This window comes from Sapajus apella, unplaced genomic scaffold (assembly GCF_009761245.1).
Source record: "Sapajus apella isolate SASKATOON/1434 unplaced genomic scaffold, GSC_monkey_1.0 scaffold34, whole genome shotgun sequence".
Taxonomy (NCBI): domain Eukaryota; kingdom Metazoa; phylum Chordata; class Mammalia; order Primates; family Cebidae; genus Sapajus; species Sapajus apella.
This window is the reverse complement of record NW_022436974.1, coordinates 18,382,622-18,401,895: the sequence shown is the minus strand read 5'-3', so window position 1 is coordinate 18,401,895 and position 19,274 is coordinate 18,382,622. Positions and strand designations below refer to the sequence as shown.

At 36.9% G+C, this 19,274-nt stretch overlaps 1 protein-coding gene across 6 annotated transcripts in view; it reads right to left on the bottom strand.

The window, feature by feature from the left end:
• Positions 1 to 1,511: 1,511 nt before the first annotated feature.
• Positions 1,512 to 19,274, bottom strand: part of RAB30 (RAB30, member RAS oncogene family) — a 99,930-nt gene continuing 82,167 nt past the window's right edge. For all 6 annotated transcript variants that reach the window (XM_032295882.1, XM_032295884.1, XM_032295886.1 and 3 more), the window contains 2 exons: positions 15,642 to 15,825; positions 1,512 to 10,767 (listed from right to left, as the gene is read on the bottom strand). In XM_032295882.1, the coding sequence (XP_032151773.1) occupies positions 10,517 to 10,767; positions 15,642 to 15,825 (435 nt within the window). In that variant the 3' untranslated portion in view covers positions 1,512 to 10,516. The remainder of the gene's footprint in view (positions 10,768 to 15,641; positions 15,826 to 19,274) is intronic.

The following is a 19,274-nucleotide window of genomic DNA, read 5'->3' as shown; positions in this document are numbered from 1 at the left end:
ATGAATGAGCATTTTAAAATTCTATGCAAGTTTGCAATTTGTTCCATTTAACTAGTGGAAAAACCAATGTACAAGGTGAACTAACTTGTCCAAATTCCCTTAGTGGCAAAAACAAAACAGAATGAAAAAACAAGTTTTAAGATTTTTCTACAGCTAGTGGCATTTGCCTGCCAGTCTTTGCTGCTATGACTTACAAGATCATATGAGAATGATATAAAATTGCCACTATCTGGCGGTTTTTGACCTATAAGAACACAAATTCCATGTGGTTCAAACAGCAACAACAAAAAAACCCACAACGTGCATATTTAGAACAGAAATTTCTGCAAACACATCCTTTTAGTGAAGGTGCTAAAACAGCAAAATTAAGAGCCTCATACCAACTGCAGATAAGCTGCCATAGGACAATAACATAAAATTATAGCAAATGATTTTCAAAGCCCAATACTTTATAAATATTAACTAATAATGGCAGAAAGTGTTACAGATTGCCCATGTTCAATTAACTAAAGAATACTACGCAGAGAGCCCAAGGTCAAAGGTTTGACCCCTTTGTCATCATGTTAGCTCTATCATGTTCCATGACCTACTATACTCAATCAAGGACATTCATCTCTGAAATGCATGCTCAAGACAGAGTGTGAGAGGCAAGGATTGGGGTGGAAATGAATTTCAAGAAAAGGTGCAAATCTATGACTTCTGCAGTGGCGATGGGGGCATCTAAAAGATTCTTGTGCCCATCCTATGGTGTATGTCAATAAATGGTGAATAAATGAATGGGTGAAGGAATGAATGTCCTACTAGTGATGAGAAGTCTCATTAATAATTACGTAAAAAATCTCAAGTGATATCATATAATGTGTTTTAGCTGGAAGGGACCTTGAAGCTATCTAATCTAGTGTCCATATTTTGTAGTTGGGAAAAATAAAGTTTGAAGTGATTAATCCAACATCATTCTGACTGGGACTAGAATTTATGGCTTCTCAATGTCAGAACTGGCACTAGAATTTGTGATTCCTAGTTTTCAGTGTAATACTCCTTCCAATATATATGATAGGATAAAGGATCTTTCTCACCAATAGATATAATTAGCATATAATTTTCACATCCTGAATATAGCAGAGTAGTCTCTTTTAGTGTTTTTCATCGGAGGAGGCCTTAAGGATTATCTAAACTAGCCCCTTGTTTTATAAAAGAAAAAACCATAGTGCAATTATGTTAAATGACTTGTCCCAAGTTGGCCAATTAGAAAATCAACATTTAAACTCAGGTCTCCAGATCCCCTAGATCCCCCAGATCCAGGGCACACTTGGCACCATGCTGAAAGCCATTAGTACACTTAAAGTTTGCTTTTTACGTACTTTGATGGCATATGATTCTCCGAATGTGGGCAAGAGGAAATGTTTATTTATATACAAGTACATGAGAAAGCAATTTCCATTTAGCTTTTTTAAAAAAATTGTTACAAATAAAAAGTTTTTAATACATTCATCCTTTGCACACAAAATACATTCTTTTACTTTCAGTATGAATTATTCCTTAATAATAAAAACATAAGCTACAATGAATGGGCAGTCATGTGGTTTGGCGATCTGACAAACTTTTTTCAACAAGTAAAGTCCAAACTTTAAAAGACAGACAATATATAAAATAACTTACATATTTAAAATGCTACTTCATTGAATCCTAAAAGATTTAATGAGTACTCTTCTCCAGCATGATTTGTAGTTGTCCTTTACAATGCAGAGGACAAGAAATCCTCCGTGTGATGACAATTTCTGCAAGACTAAAATAGTCTTCATGACAATGATTATCATGTCTAAATGACAGGCTTATAGAAAAATTCTTATGGATATATTGGGGAGTTAGTCTTTATTCAGGGGTCTCCTAATTGATCAATTAAACCAAGATCATAAGTTGCACTCTCCAAATAGAATTGCAAGAGATTCTACTTAAATAAACATAAATGATTTGATTTGTTGGACTAATTGTTTTTAAGAGAGATGTGAAAACATAACCCATGCAAAAATCTTTTACATAAATGTTTATAGCAGCATTATTATAATTAAAACGTGGAAACAACCCAAATGTCCAGCAAATGATAAATGGACAAATAAAATGTGGCATATACATACAATGAAATATTATTTAACCATGAAAACAATGTACTGATTTATGCTACAACATGGATGAGCCTTGAAAACATTATGCTTATTTAGAGAAGCCAGACACAAAAGGCCACAATATTGTTTGACTATATGAAATGTCCAGGATAGGCAAATTTATAGAGACAGAAAGTAGATTCGTGGTTGCAAGATGCTGGGGGAAGGAGGAGAAGGAGTGATTGCAAATGGTATGGGGTTTCTTTTGGAGGTGATGAAAATGTTCTGAAGTTAGGCAGTGGTGATGTTGCACAACTTAGTGAATATGATTAAAAACATTGAAGTTTACACTTTAATAGGGTGAACTGTATGGCGCACCAATTGTATCTTAATTTTAAAAAGAGATGCAACTTCGTTTAAGAATATTTTGTTAAAGTTTCTGTTCCTTCCTCACTTCCGTTTTTTAATGTTGATTGAATTTTTCATACAATCATCTTTCTATAGAACGTTTTCAGCTAATTGGACTCAGGTCATCAGTGGGTTATATTTCTAATAGACTTTTTGTTAAGTAAAACAAAATCAGTATATGAACACATAAAATATGATGTAGTATACTGTTAATATTTGCATATTAACATTTAAAATCAAGTACTATTCTTATATTGAAGTTGGTTAAATTTTATATACTGCTGTATACAAATAATACTGATATCCTATGCTTAAAACCAATAGGCAAATATGAAGAATCGAGTTCATAAAACTCAGTAATTAACCTGTTTATTAGTTAAAACTATGTGTTTATTAATATTAAAGATCCATGTTTTAATGGAGTGATAGGAAAGGTGGGGAGATCAAGGATTCTCTAAGTCTTCATAAAGCAGCTTTTCTAAATATTTTAACTAGCTGCTAAGAGCTTCAGAATTATATATTTTGCATTTTATTTCATCTCTATACTAAAATTCATGCATTAAAAGTGTGTACAAGATATATGGGTCACACTTTTTCCCTTCAGATTATCAAAAAACTCTTTTTACTCCTGTATTATCAAAATTTTGAGCAGTTTCTTTTTTCTTTTTTTCTGGAAACAGAAATTTTGCTTATGAGTTAGTTCAAATACATTTATATAGCTCCCTTATGTACTATCAAAGGAGCTCCAACCATCTGGTATGTCTGGAAGACACTTCAGTGAGTAGAAATTAGAAGCCAGCATTTGAAATTTTCTACAACACGGACATGAAAGCGTAAACAGGCTTTAAAGGGATAAGAGGATTTTTTTTTTTTTTTTTAGATTTTTACTGTTCTCTGAAGTGAATGAATTGAACCAAAGGATTTTACATTTTTAAAAAATAATTCAATTAACATTCATTGTCAAATAGCCTACAAGAAAGTTCCACTAGCATTTTGCAATTGTATAGGATAAGAGAGAATTTGTTGCTAATGATTACATTCCAGAAAGCAATATGTTTAGCAGCTGTTTTTCAAAAGACTTGTCAAGTTTTACTATTGTTAATTAATCCAGGCTTAACTGTGTAATTTTAAACAAAAACTGTGCGTTATTCAACCAGTTAGTGACAAATTATCTTAACAAACTAGATTATCTTTTGCTTTTGTGTACATGAATTTTTGCTTTATTAGGTATTTTGTATTCCAATTTTTGTTTTAGAACTTAGTGCACATGTAGAAAAGGGAAGAAACCCTTTTGGATGTTAGTAATTATGGGCATCAAAAAATGTCATATATGAAATTAAAAGCAGATCACAAAACTGAGATTCATGACTCCATTTTTAACGAAGGGGAGGAAACAAGAGCCATACAACCAGAATAATTCTTCAGAAGCACACTTTGTTATCAATTATATAACTAAAGAAAGTGTATGTATATAACTGAAGAGTTAACAATAAGACTATGATCTACATCTGATACCAATAAGAAGCTAAGAGTAATAAATACCTATCCTGACATACACTAAGTAAATAATTATCATTTTAATGAGCTTTTTTTGACTGTTTTTTTTTTTTAATAGGCAAAACAGCAATGATAAATGGCAAATGTGGCTCCTTAAAAAGAAGATAGGGATCCACCCAGTTTTCTTCCCATGAAGAATGGGATCAAGAAGAAAGAGGTTTAAATTGCACTGTGAGGTATTTCAGTTCTAAGATTAAGTTTCCTGATAATGAGTTTACAATCCTGGAATTGCCTTTTGGGAGAGAGACCACCTTTCCTGAAGTATGTAAAGAAATGGAGGGTGACAGTAATGCCCAAAGGCAAAAGGATGGATCAAATTAATGACTTCCTTTTAAGGCACCCTTTCAGAAATGGAGTTCTTTTCTTTGAAGCTAGGAAAGTTTCTTTGTTTTGTCTCTTAAGGATCTCACTTGGCATCAGACCATTCAATGTCTGCTCTTAATTAAGGAGAAAAAGAACTAATATTTGAGTGCTTACTATTTACCAAGCATTGTACTTTCAATTTATCTCATCTAATTTTCGCAACAATCCTGACAGGTCTATCTCATAGATGAAAAAATTGATGCTCAAAATATTGTGCTTTGCCTAAAGTCGCAGCCAATTTGTGGCATACTAGGTCTCCTCACACCTAGTGTTTTCCCTTCCATATCACTCGCCACATCACTCTGAACTGTCAAAGTCACCACCCACCAAAGATTCCATAAGGAACTAGAACACAGCATCTTCAAAAATTCTGCTTTAAATTAATGGGAAAGTAAAATTTTGGCTCATACCTCAAGAAGTCAAAGTGGTGACTAGCTTTTGTGCTCTGACCTCTTGTCCAAAGGAGTCAAAGAAGTCTCACCCAAACACAAACAGATTTCTCACCATACTGATTAAAGACCATGACTTAAAAAAAGAAAAAAAAAAGATCAATGAAAAGCCGTCTATCAGTCTAGCAAGTGTGAAAGTTATTTAGCAATATAAATTGCTTATAGTTATATATATAAGCAATATAAATTGCTTATAGTTACCTCTGATTTTCAAGTCAAAAATACTTGTTTTTATTGCTTTCTACATAAAGCAGTTCTTTTAAACTCATGTATTCTTTTTAAAAAAAATTTTTTTTTCCTCAGCCTATCGATGAGCTAAACTCATGTATTCTCAAGAAAATCAAACAAACTAAGGAAATGTCATTGAGACTTTTCTAAAATAGATCTTGTGGACTGCTTTACATCAGTGACCCACCAGCCCGTCTCTCTTGGGAACTGCAAAACTTCATGTTGATCTGTTTGTGAGAACTTTAACAGAAGATTCTGCTCTGCTAAAAAGGCCTATCCTAAAATCATGAAGGAGACACCCATTATTTATTAAAGGCCTATGTTTGGCAAGTGATAAATAATTTCATGTAACTTCTACTAAAACAGTTTTTTAACTCAAGAACCAATTTGTGATTTCAACAGGACATCAGTGAATGGACTGACAAGGCAAGTCCACCATGGGGCATAATGGAGGGCCAGTCTCTTGGCCTAACAACATGCAACCAACCTCTTCCCTGAAAGATGAAGGTGGGATGCACTTGTGGCAGAAGAACAAGGCCCCATTTAAAAAATCATTAGCTATGGATTAACAAATATTTAATCAAACATGTTATGAGGGACAAAATACTACACACAACATGGAATTTAGGTTAATAAGTTACCTGCTCCAGTCTCCAACCAACTGGATCCTCTCCACATCTTTGCCAGCCTCTTACGTAGCCTCTGCTTGACAGAGGCTATTACCTGAAGCAACCTGTCCCATAGTGAACCAACTTTTTGAGAACTGTCTCCCTGACATGGAACCCAAATCTGTGTCCCTACAGCCTCATTCAGTGGGCCTCATTCCACCCCTCTGAACCACAGAGCATCTTGCTCTAATGCACTAATTATAGTCCCCTTTTTTTCCTAACCAAAATCTCCCCAAATCCTTCAAATATTCTTTAAATGTCTTGCATTTAAAATTTCTTCAGGGGAGGGGAGTGGCGAAAAAAAAAAATAAAAATAAAATTCTTTCAGCGGGCTGGTAATGCCTCAATTCATTTTTAATTTCAAAGTGTGGCTTCTGGAAATGACAATAACATTCCAACGTAATGGGACTAAGGAGAGGAAATGAAATGCTATCTCCCTTACTCTAACATTGCTATATTAATGTGTTTTGAAGGGATGATAATTTCTTAGTTCAGTATGAAAAAATTACCAGTGTAAAGAATGTAAAGGAAGGCATCTTTCCTTCCAAACACAAATAGGCTCATGTCACAGAAATGAAATCCAAAAAGAAAGTAAAGAAAACATATCCCAAAATTAGTATTTAACCATACTGCTTAAATGGAACACATTTGACTGAAGGATGAGAAGCAAATGTTGTTTTACGGCTTTTAATTCTTTAGCTAAGTCTCAAAAGCATCATAGTATAAACATGTCAGGACCATGGTTGAGAAAAGTAACCAGTTGCAGTTAAAACAACAACAAAATTCTAGAAAAAAAGGAATGGCAAACCCTAGACGATCTCTCCCAGAGACTAATAGAGCAATGATCCCTAAATACTCATTACCATGAAATACAGGGTTCTACAGGATTAAGAAATTAAAAAAAAAAAAAATTAGATTTTTGCCTAAATGACAGGTAATAAAGCTAAACTTAGGAACATTTCCTCACAGTTCAAAAAGTTCTGCCCACTTTGATTAACTTGTTTTCTGAGTACCATTAGTTGCTGGCTTAGTGGAGAAGGCCATTGGTTTGCTATGCAAAAAAAAAAAAAAAAAAAGAAACACTTTTTTCTGATTATGATATTTCATTCATGTGGCTTGGTTTAAAGGGAGATGTTTCACTTTAGTAGGAAGACCAATTCAAAACCATTTACAACTGATATTTACTCAGTATGAGTCATGACCTGAAACTTGTGTGAGATCTGGTAGAATTACAGGCTAGCTTAGAGGGTAATATGGCAAATCATTGGCATAACTCTGTCACCAGTGTCCTCCCAAGGTATATATATTCATGAATGAAAGAAGTTAAGAACCCAGTCCTTTGTTAAATGTGGTGTCTCTGGCCAACAAGTCTAAATGGCTTAAAGTAAATAATCTTGATCCAAAAATCTTATTTTGGTCAATGATTTCTACCCTCCTTATAAACTCTAAATAAGAACAGACACATTGTCAAATCAATCTATTTAACTTTCATTTTAGTTTTCTTGCCACTTTACTCAGGGAGAGATAAAAACATGAAATGATTAAAAGACTGGGAACAAGAAAGGCCAGGAAGATCCCACAGCCTAATGTTAGTAATCCACTAAAAAGTAATTGGCCATGCAAATTCAAAAAATATTAATATAATTCAACAGATTTAATAAAAGCATACAATGGGAGAAAAAGCCTTCTATGGGCAAAGAAGCACAAAATCCTTTGAGGATATAGTCTACACAAAGCCATAATGAAATATCATTATCAGCAAATTTTTATTTCATAGATTTCCCCAAGCCTGATTCCATGACATGAGTATCATGCATTTTTCATTGGAAACTGAAAAAAGTTTTGCCATATATTTAATAACTTTATTGAAAGAAGAAAAAGATCACACCAAAAATGGAGGAATACACGAACCCTGGTAGTCTTAGCAGACCAAAGCCGAATTAAACTATGATAAAGCAATTTCTCTTTTTTCATCCACCACTAAATGAGAATTCATTTTTATCTAAAGACTCATCTTAGCAAATACTGCCATGGCAATAAGACTGTTAGGCAAACCAATAAATTTAGGTCCTGGCCTGGATTAAGATGACTGTAATTAGTGTCCTTTATTAAGTTCTACTTAAAGGGATTTCTGTTTAGTCAAAAAAAGCCTCCCCCTGATCTTGGCACTTAAATATTTATTCGACTAATATTTATTGCACCTACAATATTGTCAGGGATTGTTTTCAAACTTGAGATATATTAGTAGACAAGCATCCATAAGGCCTAATCTGGAATTCACACAACTAAGAAAAAAAGAAACAAAGTCCCACATTCTCATGTGTTTCTGCTGATGGGCCATGGATGGTAAGTTATAGAAAGGCTGGGAGGAGCAACAGGGAAGAAAGAGGCCAAGACCTCACAGCTTTTTAATCCCATTCTCAGTCTGGCCATGGATATACAGAGAAGACTAACCCCTAATGAATAACATAAGTGTGGCCCTAAAAGGTGTTATTCTGCAATTAAATCAGTCCAATCTAACACAGCCACTTCCTCCAAGTTCACAAAGCAACTTTATTTTCAGCACTTGCTACTGTGAGACAAAGTTGGGTCATAATGTGCTGGGTGCACTGGATTTTTGCCCTAAATGACAGGTAATGAATCTAAACTTAGGAACATTTCCTTACAGTTTAAAAAAGTTATTTTACCCACCTGGATTAACTTGATTTCTGAATACCTTTAGTTGCTGGCTTAGTGGAGAGGATGGGGAGGGAAAGGCAACGATTATTATAAATTATTTTGGTTTTATTAAAATGACTTTCCTTTCCTGCAGATACTGATTCTAAAAGAAAAACAAACTTCTGGGATCCCTTTCTCTTTCCCACAGGATCAGGAAAACACAGTGAGGCCAATCAAAAGTTATCAGTCCCTTAAAAAATATGCATAATCCCATGTGCAAGAGACTGGTCAATCTGGAATCTGCTAGAGAAATGCTAGAAATGCTTTATGAACATCATGTTTCTACATGACTCATTTCTTTACAATTAAATAGCTTTCAAACATCAACATATCAGGACTGAGATTGTCACCATCTACAGCAACAGTGGAATTACACATCATATCCTTATTCCATTACTCATCCCTCAGTTATGCTAAGCAGCAAGCTACAGAAACATCTGACAGCATCAACAGCATACAGGCTTAATTATTTTCCCAATTTGCATTTATATCAGTGAACAAATTGGAAGCTATCAAAGTATGGCACTGAAGAAACAGAAACATATATTCAGCAGCACATCTTCCATTTTGAGTCCTGTTTTAAAATTGGCTAAGTAAAGGCATATACACCTCCATTTGAATTGGAGATTCGCAGTAACACATGCATATATGGGTGGGAGGGAAGGAAAAAGGGAGGGAGGGAGGGAAGGAGGGAAGAAGAAAAGGAGAGACCAGAAAAACAGAGGAAAAGAGAAAGAAAAAAGGAAGAACGTATGGTTAAGCATCTGAGGGTAACATTATTACAAGAAGGAGGGGAAAAAATGATAGTTCGATCTGCTTCCACAAGCAGAATTTTTCTCAGGTTATCATCAAAGATATAAAAATGGGTCGTGAGACTTTTCATCTGTTGCTATTCTCACTTATCATACTAAAAAAATCTACAAAATCCTAAGCCTTGGTCTGTCCAAGATGGAGAGTACCAGGAAGTAAAAGATGTGACCTACTATCAAGGACTGTGCTCTGCTTGGAGCCCTGCACTACAGTCCCTTAATCCACAGTATTTTGGTCATATCTGGTCTGTTTCCTCATACTACTCAAAATGTCTTAGAGCTAAGCTTTTATATTAGAATATCATCAAAAACATTTATTTATTTATTTATTTTTCAGTTTGCAAACTTTTTCATTTACTTAAAGGGCTGGAGAGACAAGAGAACAGAATGGTAGAGATTCAGAGGGGAACATAAAAGGAAAAGTATTCTCTTTTCCCAAAAATCCACCTTTAAAAAGGTAGTAATGAGACTTTGAGAAAGAGTGCTGATTCATGGTCTTCCCCCATTTTTTTATTTCTATATAATACATTTAAGGACATCAATGTACTAAAACGTTTGGTCTGTGAAATAGCAGAATCATTAGCACCAAAAGGAGTCATGGAGCTTGTATATATTACTAAAACAATGATTGTTACTGTTGGTCATGGGTAAAGGTTTCATTTCATTTTTACATCCCAAAGTTCTTGAAAGTGCCTGTGGACAAGAGAAATAACACTTTGCAAAATCTCCATGGGGTCATCAAGACGTACCACAGAGACTGTACTTGGCCGTCCCAGTTTTGGTTTATCTGGTAGACAAGAAAACCAGGGCCCCCAGAAGATTACCACCGAAGCCCTAAAGAACAGCTCCCACATGCACCCACTGATGTGCAGGAGGGATCCCTACAGTACATTTCCCCCTGGACTCTGTTCGGGAATGCGCTTTTACTTGCTTTTTAAAAAAACAAAAGCAACATGCTCTGCAGATCATGGAGTGCCTAGTGCAATTTTCTCCTTGCTCCAACTCCAGACTGCAAAAGGGTGAAACCATTATATGTTCTGCTAATGCTGGCCTGTGGTCGAGGCCCTTGGCCTGCCATGCTTTTTGTAAGCTCAGGAGCCCACAGGAGTCAGAAGGTCTGAGAGCGGGAGCCACAGTCATCGCCAGATCTCCCCAGCATCTCGTGGCCCATCAGGGCAGTCGCTGATTCCTTTTGCTTCTCTATGCCTCAGCCTTTAGTTGAAATTACAACAAGTCAAATAGCTGATGCTTTTCCCTTCTCCAGGTAAGGGTGAGGATACATTGTTCACAAGTGTGTTCTGTCTGGCTTCACTGATGAGTCGGCATGCTAAGTCAAGGAAGAGTTTCTCCACATTATCAGATTCCTTGGCTGAGGTCTCCAGATAATACATGTCCTGAGCTTCTGAGAATTCTTCAGCTCGCTGCTGGGAGACCTCTCTCCTTTCAGCCAGATCAATCTTGTTGCCTATAACAGTAGTAAAATCAAATAAAGAATCATCATTTGACTTTGTGCAGGCTAAGAAGCATCAAAATTCAACTCCAGATCTGAAGTCAAACCAGACAGATGGGCGAGTAAAGCAAAGCAAATGTGACTGTGATTACCAAAATATTTACTTTAAAATATGAGTGCCATTCATAATGGCAAGGAACTGGAGACAACCCAAATATCCATCAGTAGGGCACTGACTGAATATACTATGGCCCATCCACAAAACAGAGGACTTGCTGTTGTAAAAATCGATTAGGAGTATTTCTATATAACGCCATGCAAAGGAAACACTGGGATACACTATTAAGCAAAAAAAAAAAAGCAAAGCAGAGAAAAGTATATACAACATGCACTGTCTATCCAAGAAAAACGGAAGGATATGAATACATACATCATATGCATATTTTATTTCTTTATCTTTTAATAGAAGAATAAACCAACATCTTAATTTAAAAGAAAATGGTTACCTAGGAAAGGAACAGGGTTGAGGTGAAAGGAATAGAAACCAGACTTCTCTGAATATACTCTGTTTTGTAGATTTTACTTTAGGAACTTAAAAATGCTTTATTATAATTACACAATTAATTTCAAAATTAAATTTAAAAAGCAATCCCTAAAAACTGAAAGCAAAATTAAACAAATGAACACGTTCATCATATGTGGAATAACCACACAGAGTGTAACCCTTTTTTTCTTTTAACTGAGACAAGGTCTGGCTCTATTGCCCAGGCTGGAGTGCAGTGGTGTGATCTTGACTTGCTGCAAACTCTGCCTCCTGGGCTCAAGCCATCCCCTCCCACCTCAGCCTCCTAAGTAGCTGGGACTACAGACGTGGACTACCACGTCCAGCTAATTTTAGAAATATTTTTTGCAGAGACAGGGTTTCGCCACAGTGTCCAGGCTGGTCTTGAACTTGTGAGCTCATGCAATCCACCTGCCTCGGCCTCCAGAAGTGATGGAATTACAGGCATGTGTCACCAAGCTAGGCCAACAGAGTAATTATTTCAAGGTGTTTGAGATACAGTAATTTAACCGTGCATCCTCAGTGGTATACAGCCTAAGGACAAAAAGAATTGAAGGCAAAATCTTGAACTGTTTAGGTAATCATCTTGTTGGTGGTACTGTTGGTATTATTATTCTGAGGTTGCTATCTGTATATTACGGGATAAAGCAAATGAGTAATTATGCTGGTATCATTAGGATCATGGGACTTTTGGCATAGGAAAAAGGAAATATAAGATTAATGAGGTTAAGTAAAATTTCTGCAGTCCTGAATTATAAATAGAAGTATCAGTATGAATAATTCATGATGTATTTTATCTTTAAAAAGTTTTCTACCTACCTTTATTCTCCAGGAAACTTGACAAAGATGTGTCAATTTTATTACCTGGCAACGCTGCTTATGGTAAAAATGACACCTCATTGATAAATTACTTCTGGCCTCGGAATTCTATCTATGAATTTGTAAATACCTAATGGAAAGCCATAACTTTGGGCTTCCCTGAATGTGGTGACTTCCCTGGAAGAGACTCTGAGAGTTATGATTGTGGAGTTATAATAAATATAGGCTCCTATGGGGTATTTAGGCTGCTAGGCCAAGGCAGATCTTCCATTTGTTTGACATGAGCCTTGTTCCCTCACACTAGAATTGTCTGGGGGTTGGGGACTGGGTAGGAGGTCCTGGAAAGGTACATGGACTGCTGCTAGGATTACTTCCACTGACGAGGGATGCCAGATGCTGATCTGCTGTTAAGCTGTGCTTCCTGTCCTGTGTCCTTGTAAGTGAACATGATGTCGCGTGTGGTCTATAGCAGTCTTGTGAGTCAGAATGCTAGCAGAACCTCATAGGACAACCCTCTTGTGGATACTATAGAATACATCACACACATGTGCACATACACACAAGCTCTGTCCACTGAAAGAAAACAATGGCCAACCTGCTACAGGAGGACTCCTAACACCAAGGTTGTGGCCTCTAAATATGACTTCCCATTGAAAAGAAAGCACTTCTTGAAGAAAGGGCTAATTTAAGGTCTGGGGTAAGAAATGCACAAGATGTGGCTGGAACACTTGCCATACCAGAAAACAAAAAAATTATCCAACATTCCTGTGGTCATGCCAAAAACGACTCAGGAGCCCATTTGAAGAAGCTCCCACTGTCAAAGTTGGAACAATGGCTGCATCAATTATAATAAGTGCAAGGGACTGAAATACATCAAATTAATTTATTTATTTATTTATTTATTGGGGCAGAGTCTTGCTCTGTCGCCAGGCTAGAGTGCAGTGGCATGACCTCAGCCGACTGCAAGCTCCACCTCCCGGGTTCAAGAGATTCTCCTGCCTCAGCCTCCCCAGTAGCTGGGATTATAGGCATATACCACCATGCCCAGCTAATTTTTTGTATATTTTAGTAGAGATGGGGTTTAACCATATTGCCCAGGCTGGTCTCAAACTCCTGACCTCAAATGATCCACCTACATTCGCCTCCTAAAGTGCTGGAAATTACAAGGGTGAGCCACCTCACCCGGCCCATTAAATTTATTTAAATCTATAAATGTATAATAATATTGCAAATATGAACAGATGTCAACAGTTAGAAGATACTGGAGAACCAACTTGCTATCTTGAAAAGTGGTGAATAAAAAGAAAGAATCAAGCATTCTTCTTGCCTGTCCTATGAGAAGTATACCTCAGAGTATGATGTATGTAGTGTTTTATCTAAAAAGAAAACCAAAGAAACCCTGACTCTCATCAGGCCTCTAGACTTATCTACAAATCTGCAAGAAATGGAGGTGATGGAGGTGATGTCAAATGATACCTCAGGGGTGATAAAACAAAATTTAGACTTGTAAAGCCTATAGGACAAACAATGCATTAGCAATAAATTCTAAGGGAGAAAAAAAATGGGAGTGGAACTTTCAGAAAAAAGGATGAAAAGACATAGCCATCAATTACAGCATATGGACCTTAGTTGGCATTCTTTCTTTTTTTTTTTTTTTTTTTGAGACAGAGTCTGGTTTTGTCACCCAGGCCTGAATGCAGTGGTACAATCATAGCTCACTGCAGCCTTCAACTTCTGGGGTCACATGATCCTCCTGCCTCAGCTTCCTGAGTAGTTGGGACCACAGGTGTATACCACCATGCCTGGCTAATCTCACTATGTTGCCCAGGCTGGTCTGAACTGCTAGGCTCAAGCAATCCTCCTGTCTCAGTTTCCCAAAGCACTGAAATTACAGGTGTGAGCCATCATGCCTGGCTTCTGGGCCTTATTTGGATCTTGATTTGAACAAACAAAAAAAATTCATGAGTCAATCAGGGAAATCTGAATACTAAGTTTTTAAGGCTACTAAGAAATTGTAAAGATATTTTAGGTGTAAAAATGGCATTGAGGTTAGGTTTTCTTTTTAAAAATCTATTAGAGATACACACAGATATTGAAACATGAATTAATACAACATCTGAGATTTGCTTAAAAATAATCTGAGGGAGAAGGTGGACAGCATTTTTAAGGAAGAGATAAAATAAGATTGGTCATGGGTTGGTAACTGTGGAAGCTGGGAGATGTGTAGAAGGGAATTTACTATACTTTTGTGTATGTTTGAAATTTTCCATAGTAAAACTTTTTTAAAGCCAATTCCTCTTTCAAATTGAACTAATTATCTCCCCTCAAATCTTCACTTAACTTCCTTAGATAAAATCCCAAGTAGTAACACTTTGACTCAAGTTCCCAAAGGCTTTCTGTAAAATAGAAAGTACAAATGCAGACCTCTCAAATGCTCCATGGCAAAGGTTCACCACTGTACAAGAGGCATTTACAGGGAGCACTAGCTCATAGAAACGCAGATGCTTCACCCAGCAGCCTGAAGGAGAAGTCCAGCAATTTGTTACAACATAACCTATTACAGCTGGACAGCTACAGGGCTTGGAGTTGATCTTACATGCTGTGCGACCTTGGGAAAAGAACTTCACCTCTTTGAGTCGTGGTCCCTTATCTGTAAATTAGGGATCACAACACAGAAAGTTCCTAGTATCATTCCTGACACATATATACCAATTATAACACTAAAGTCTTTACTGAGCTTATTATTGTTAACCATAATTTGTAACTTAACAATGCTTCTAAGGCTCTCTACTCAAATTTCCAAAATTCAGGTATTGCTAGACTATATAGCAACGTCCCAGTCTAGGAAGAAAATGTGTTAACAATCAAATGGTTACTAATATTTTTCACTACAAATAGAGAAGTGTTTAATGATCTGGTCCATTTCAATGCGTATATCTGTCACCATAGAAAATCTATGGTTGTTTTATGCTTTCCCTCATACTAAATAGAGATTTTATTCTCCTACAAGATGAAATAAACCACAGCATTTCCCTTACTGGATTCTTTGTGAAACATAGAATTTCTCAAATCAGCCTAAATGTTAGGAAGGCTAAATGTTAGGAGGGAAGAATAACTAAAATCCATTTTTTAGGCAATAAACAATTGCTTCAATAATGAATTCCTTATCAACTTAAAAGATAGTTTTCTTCTAGAACAGCCCTTTCTGTCATCTTGTAATTAGACTTTTAAAATTTTTAGCAGCTCACATAACTTTCATGGCCATCCAACTTCTTCCCTAGAGCCTACATTGATAGAAAAATCAATCAGCAATGTTTTCTACTTTATTTTTCTAAACCGTCACCATGGGAAAGGACCTATTTCATTTTCAATTACAGAAGAACTGAAGGTTGACTGCATGATTAGCTATGGACTATATTCTTGGAAGGTACCAACGTATGAGCTTTACGTGATTATAAATCCTCTGATGCCCACAAATCAATTTCCCTCCTCTTTAGCCCTTACTTACCCACTAACACAGTGATGACCTTGTTGCTGGCATATTGTTCTATCTCCCGCAGCCACTCAGGAAGGCAACGGAAGGATTCCTCACAGGTAATGTCATAGGTGAGGATCAAGGCATTGGCGCTTCGGTAATAACTCTGGGTAATGGACCGAAATCTCTCTTGACCTGCTGTGTCCCAGATCTGTAGCTATAAAGGCATAAGAGAAGAATCAGGTAGAAAAGGATCAGGTTGGAGAAAAAAAGAAAAAAAAAGCTTTGCCTTGTTTTAGTTTGGAAATGGGAACACCTTTACCCAAATAATTTCATGGTTATTTTCTACCCTAAAATTAAAAAAAAATTTTTAAAGCACTTAAAAAAAAAGAATTGTTGGGTGTGTTTCTGGTTAGGGAAAGGGGCTTATTTTGTTTTGTTTTGTTTTTTCTTTGCTAAGAGTTTCCCTTTTATTCTTAAAAAAAAAAAAAAAAAACATAAAATTCATCAAGCCTTTATTATGTGCCAAGCTCTATTCTAAGCATTTTACCTGTGGTAACTCACTTATTCCTTAAAATAACCCTATGAGGTGGATACTGTTACAATACCCATTTCTTGCATGAAGAAACTGAGGCACAGTGAGATTAATTAACTTCTTCAGCATCTCATAACCAGTATGTCCCAGAACCAATTCAACCAGGCATTGTGGTCCCAGAGTCCACGTTCTTAACCACAATGCCTTATTACAAAAGGCACGATACAGGGCAAGCTGTTATCCTGTGACTGTTGGCATTTAGTTAGCAACTGGAGGGAGATCCAGCCTCATCACTTTTCCAGTTCAAAATTCCAATGAATGTATTAAAATATTATCTTTGTTAAAGAAAACAGGAATACTGCCATGGCAGACAATATAATTTCCCTTCAGGTCTCTTAAGCTCTATGACCTTGGCCAAGTCACTTAATCTCTTTGGGCTTTAATAATTTCTTTACAAAAAGTGGTTACTAACACACAACCTGCTAAAGGTTCACTTTTTCTGCAGTTGTCTACCAGTTCTAAGCCCTAATAACTAATAATTCTAATAACAAAAAAGACAATACTTCTTAATTCTCCCTGAATTTTCTGCACAGAGTAGACAACTACTGAAACAGCTATTCTCCTGAGAGGCTGCTAAGTGTAGCAAATCACAGGGTCTCGAAAAATAAGAACATCAACGAAAATAATACACTTTCCTTCTAATTGTATACATTTTGCAGGTCTCAGGTGTATTCATGTTCAGGGACATAAGACTGCTTCCTCAGGAAGGCATTCCAGAACCTTCAGATTAGGCTAGGTTCCCCACCCCCCATTCCACACAGTCTTTCTTGCAATACATCCTGTCATTGTCCCTCATGGCACCTGACACGCCTGAATCATTTATTTGTAAAATTTGTAATAATTTGTTTAATAGCTGTCTTTCCCACTAGACTGAAAGCTTCACGAGGGAGATGTCAGGGTCCATTTTACTCATCAAACAGAGCACCTGACAAACAGGAGGTGATCAGATATTTATTGGCAGTCTCATTTAATCTTTACAACAACCCAGTGAGGTAGGCAAGTATACACCTCCCCGTGTTAATGGAAACTCTGGTTCCTAACTAACTGGTTACTCACAAAACTAGGACTTGGCATCCAGGCCTTCTATTTCCAGTTGAGGACTCATTCCATGCTCCCACGCTGCCGTTGCCACCAAAGACTAATTTAAATGTGCATCTGTATCCAAAGAGGATGGAATCTGTTGGTGTCACCCTCTGCTCATAACAGCTTGGCTAAAGAGACTGCTGAGTGACCCGTAGTCCCTGCCATGAATCAGCAGCACACAAAGGCTCTCCTTGATCTGAAGTTGCAGCTGGTCTTTGATGATATACATGAAAGCCTGTGTATGCTAAAGGCCACCATAAAGATGTTATGGTTTTTGCTGGGACAAAGGCGATTTCTCTTCTCTGCCTCAAACCTAGGGACGTGGTTCCTCTCTGCCAGGTTGTGTCTTAGAATAACAGACTATTGTTTGAAAGCTGCACTGAGCCCCTAAAACACTTGCGATTGCAATTTAGGTACTGTTCGGCATTAGAAATCAGTGTGTTCTCACATCTTGAGAACAACTTTGAGGGTTAAAGCCACTGAAATATTTTCTAGAAAAGTGATTGTGTGACCATGACAAGATATGTTACCTTCTCATGGGGGATGCTGTTTCTACCTAACAGTTGATTATTGAGGATATTCATATTCTACTGCCTTTGTTACTCAGCTTGGTTTGGCCATTCTCTGCAATTCATTTGCGCGTTTCAGCATGTATAGGACATTAATATATGCAAGGCACTGTGCTAGGCACAGGGAGTATAAAAAGATGAATAAAACACAGGGAGGATATAAAGATGAATAAAATCATCCCTGATTTCAAAAAGCTCACAGTCTACAGGAAGGAAACACACAGTTAATTAACTATAGTAGAATATAAGACGTTCTATTAAAAAGGAAGAAAGTGTCCCCTGCTGTTAGTCTCATGCCTGTCAATGTTTTCAATACTGCAGCCGTGGGCTTTCTAACCACTCTCGCCTCTAGCTTGGGGCTACATTGCTTGTCCACTCTCTTCTTCGCACCACTACTTAACCTCCATTGCCTCACTGTCACATGTATTGCAATCATTGGCTTACTACTCTACTACTGAGTTCTTTGAGAGCAAAGGCTGTCTTCTATTTGACCTTATACCCCCAGTACCTTCCTAGCGGAGTACATAGTATGGGGTAGAAACAGTTGAACGACGGCTAACGAAATGAACAAAGGATTGTGGAATCACAAGGGAGGAATTGATCAATTTTGCTCAACAGATTAGTAGGGTATTAAAGGAGATTTCACAGATGGAGCTAGATGTTAGTAAGTTCCTAAGGGGCAGTGATGCTTTACTACCACAGCGCTTGGCACAAAACATTTACTACAATACAGGATGGAAGAATGAATGGATGTACAGATGATTGAAGAAACAAATATATACTTTCCTGACTCCTAACTATGAACATAGATCTGACTGGAGAGAGAGACAACAAATCTTCTATTTCTATTATGATTAACATCCTAAGGTTAAAATGGTTTAAACTGAGTTTAGAGTTTTGCTTATTACTCTAGACCAAGGCAGGAGGATTACTTGAGCCCAGGAGTGATCAGCATGGCAACATAGTGAGACCCCATCTCTACAAAAAATAAAAAAAAATAGCTGAGTGTGGTGGCATACACCTGTAGTCCCAGCTACTTGGGAGGCTGAGGTGAGAGGATCAATTGAGCCTAGGAGGTCAAAGCTGCAGTGCTGTGATTGCACCACTGCACTCAAGCCTAGGCAAGAGAGCAAGACTCTGTCTCCAAAAAAAAAAAAAAAAAAAAAAGGATGACAATAAGACAACTGTGCAGTTTTTCCCTTTTCTAAGAAAGGATTAAATAAGTTATTCCTCATATGCCTAAATGTTAATGAAGCCCTTAAATCAATGTGGTTGAAGAGGGCCATTCTGTAGCTTTATTTTATATACTGGGCTTGAAAGAATCACAGGCAAGTGGATTTCGACTGGATTTGGGAGATGAGCCAACTGTCACTTTTTTTTTTTTTTTTTTTTTTTTTGGGAGGGGGTTTCGCTCTTTTT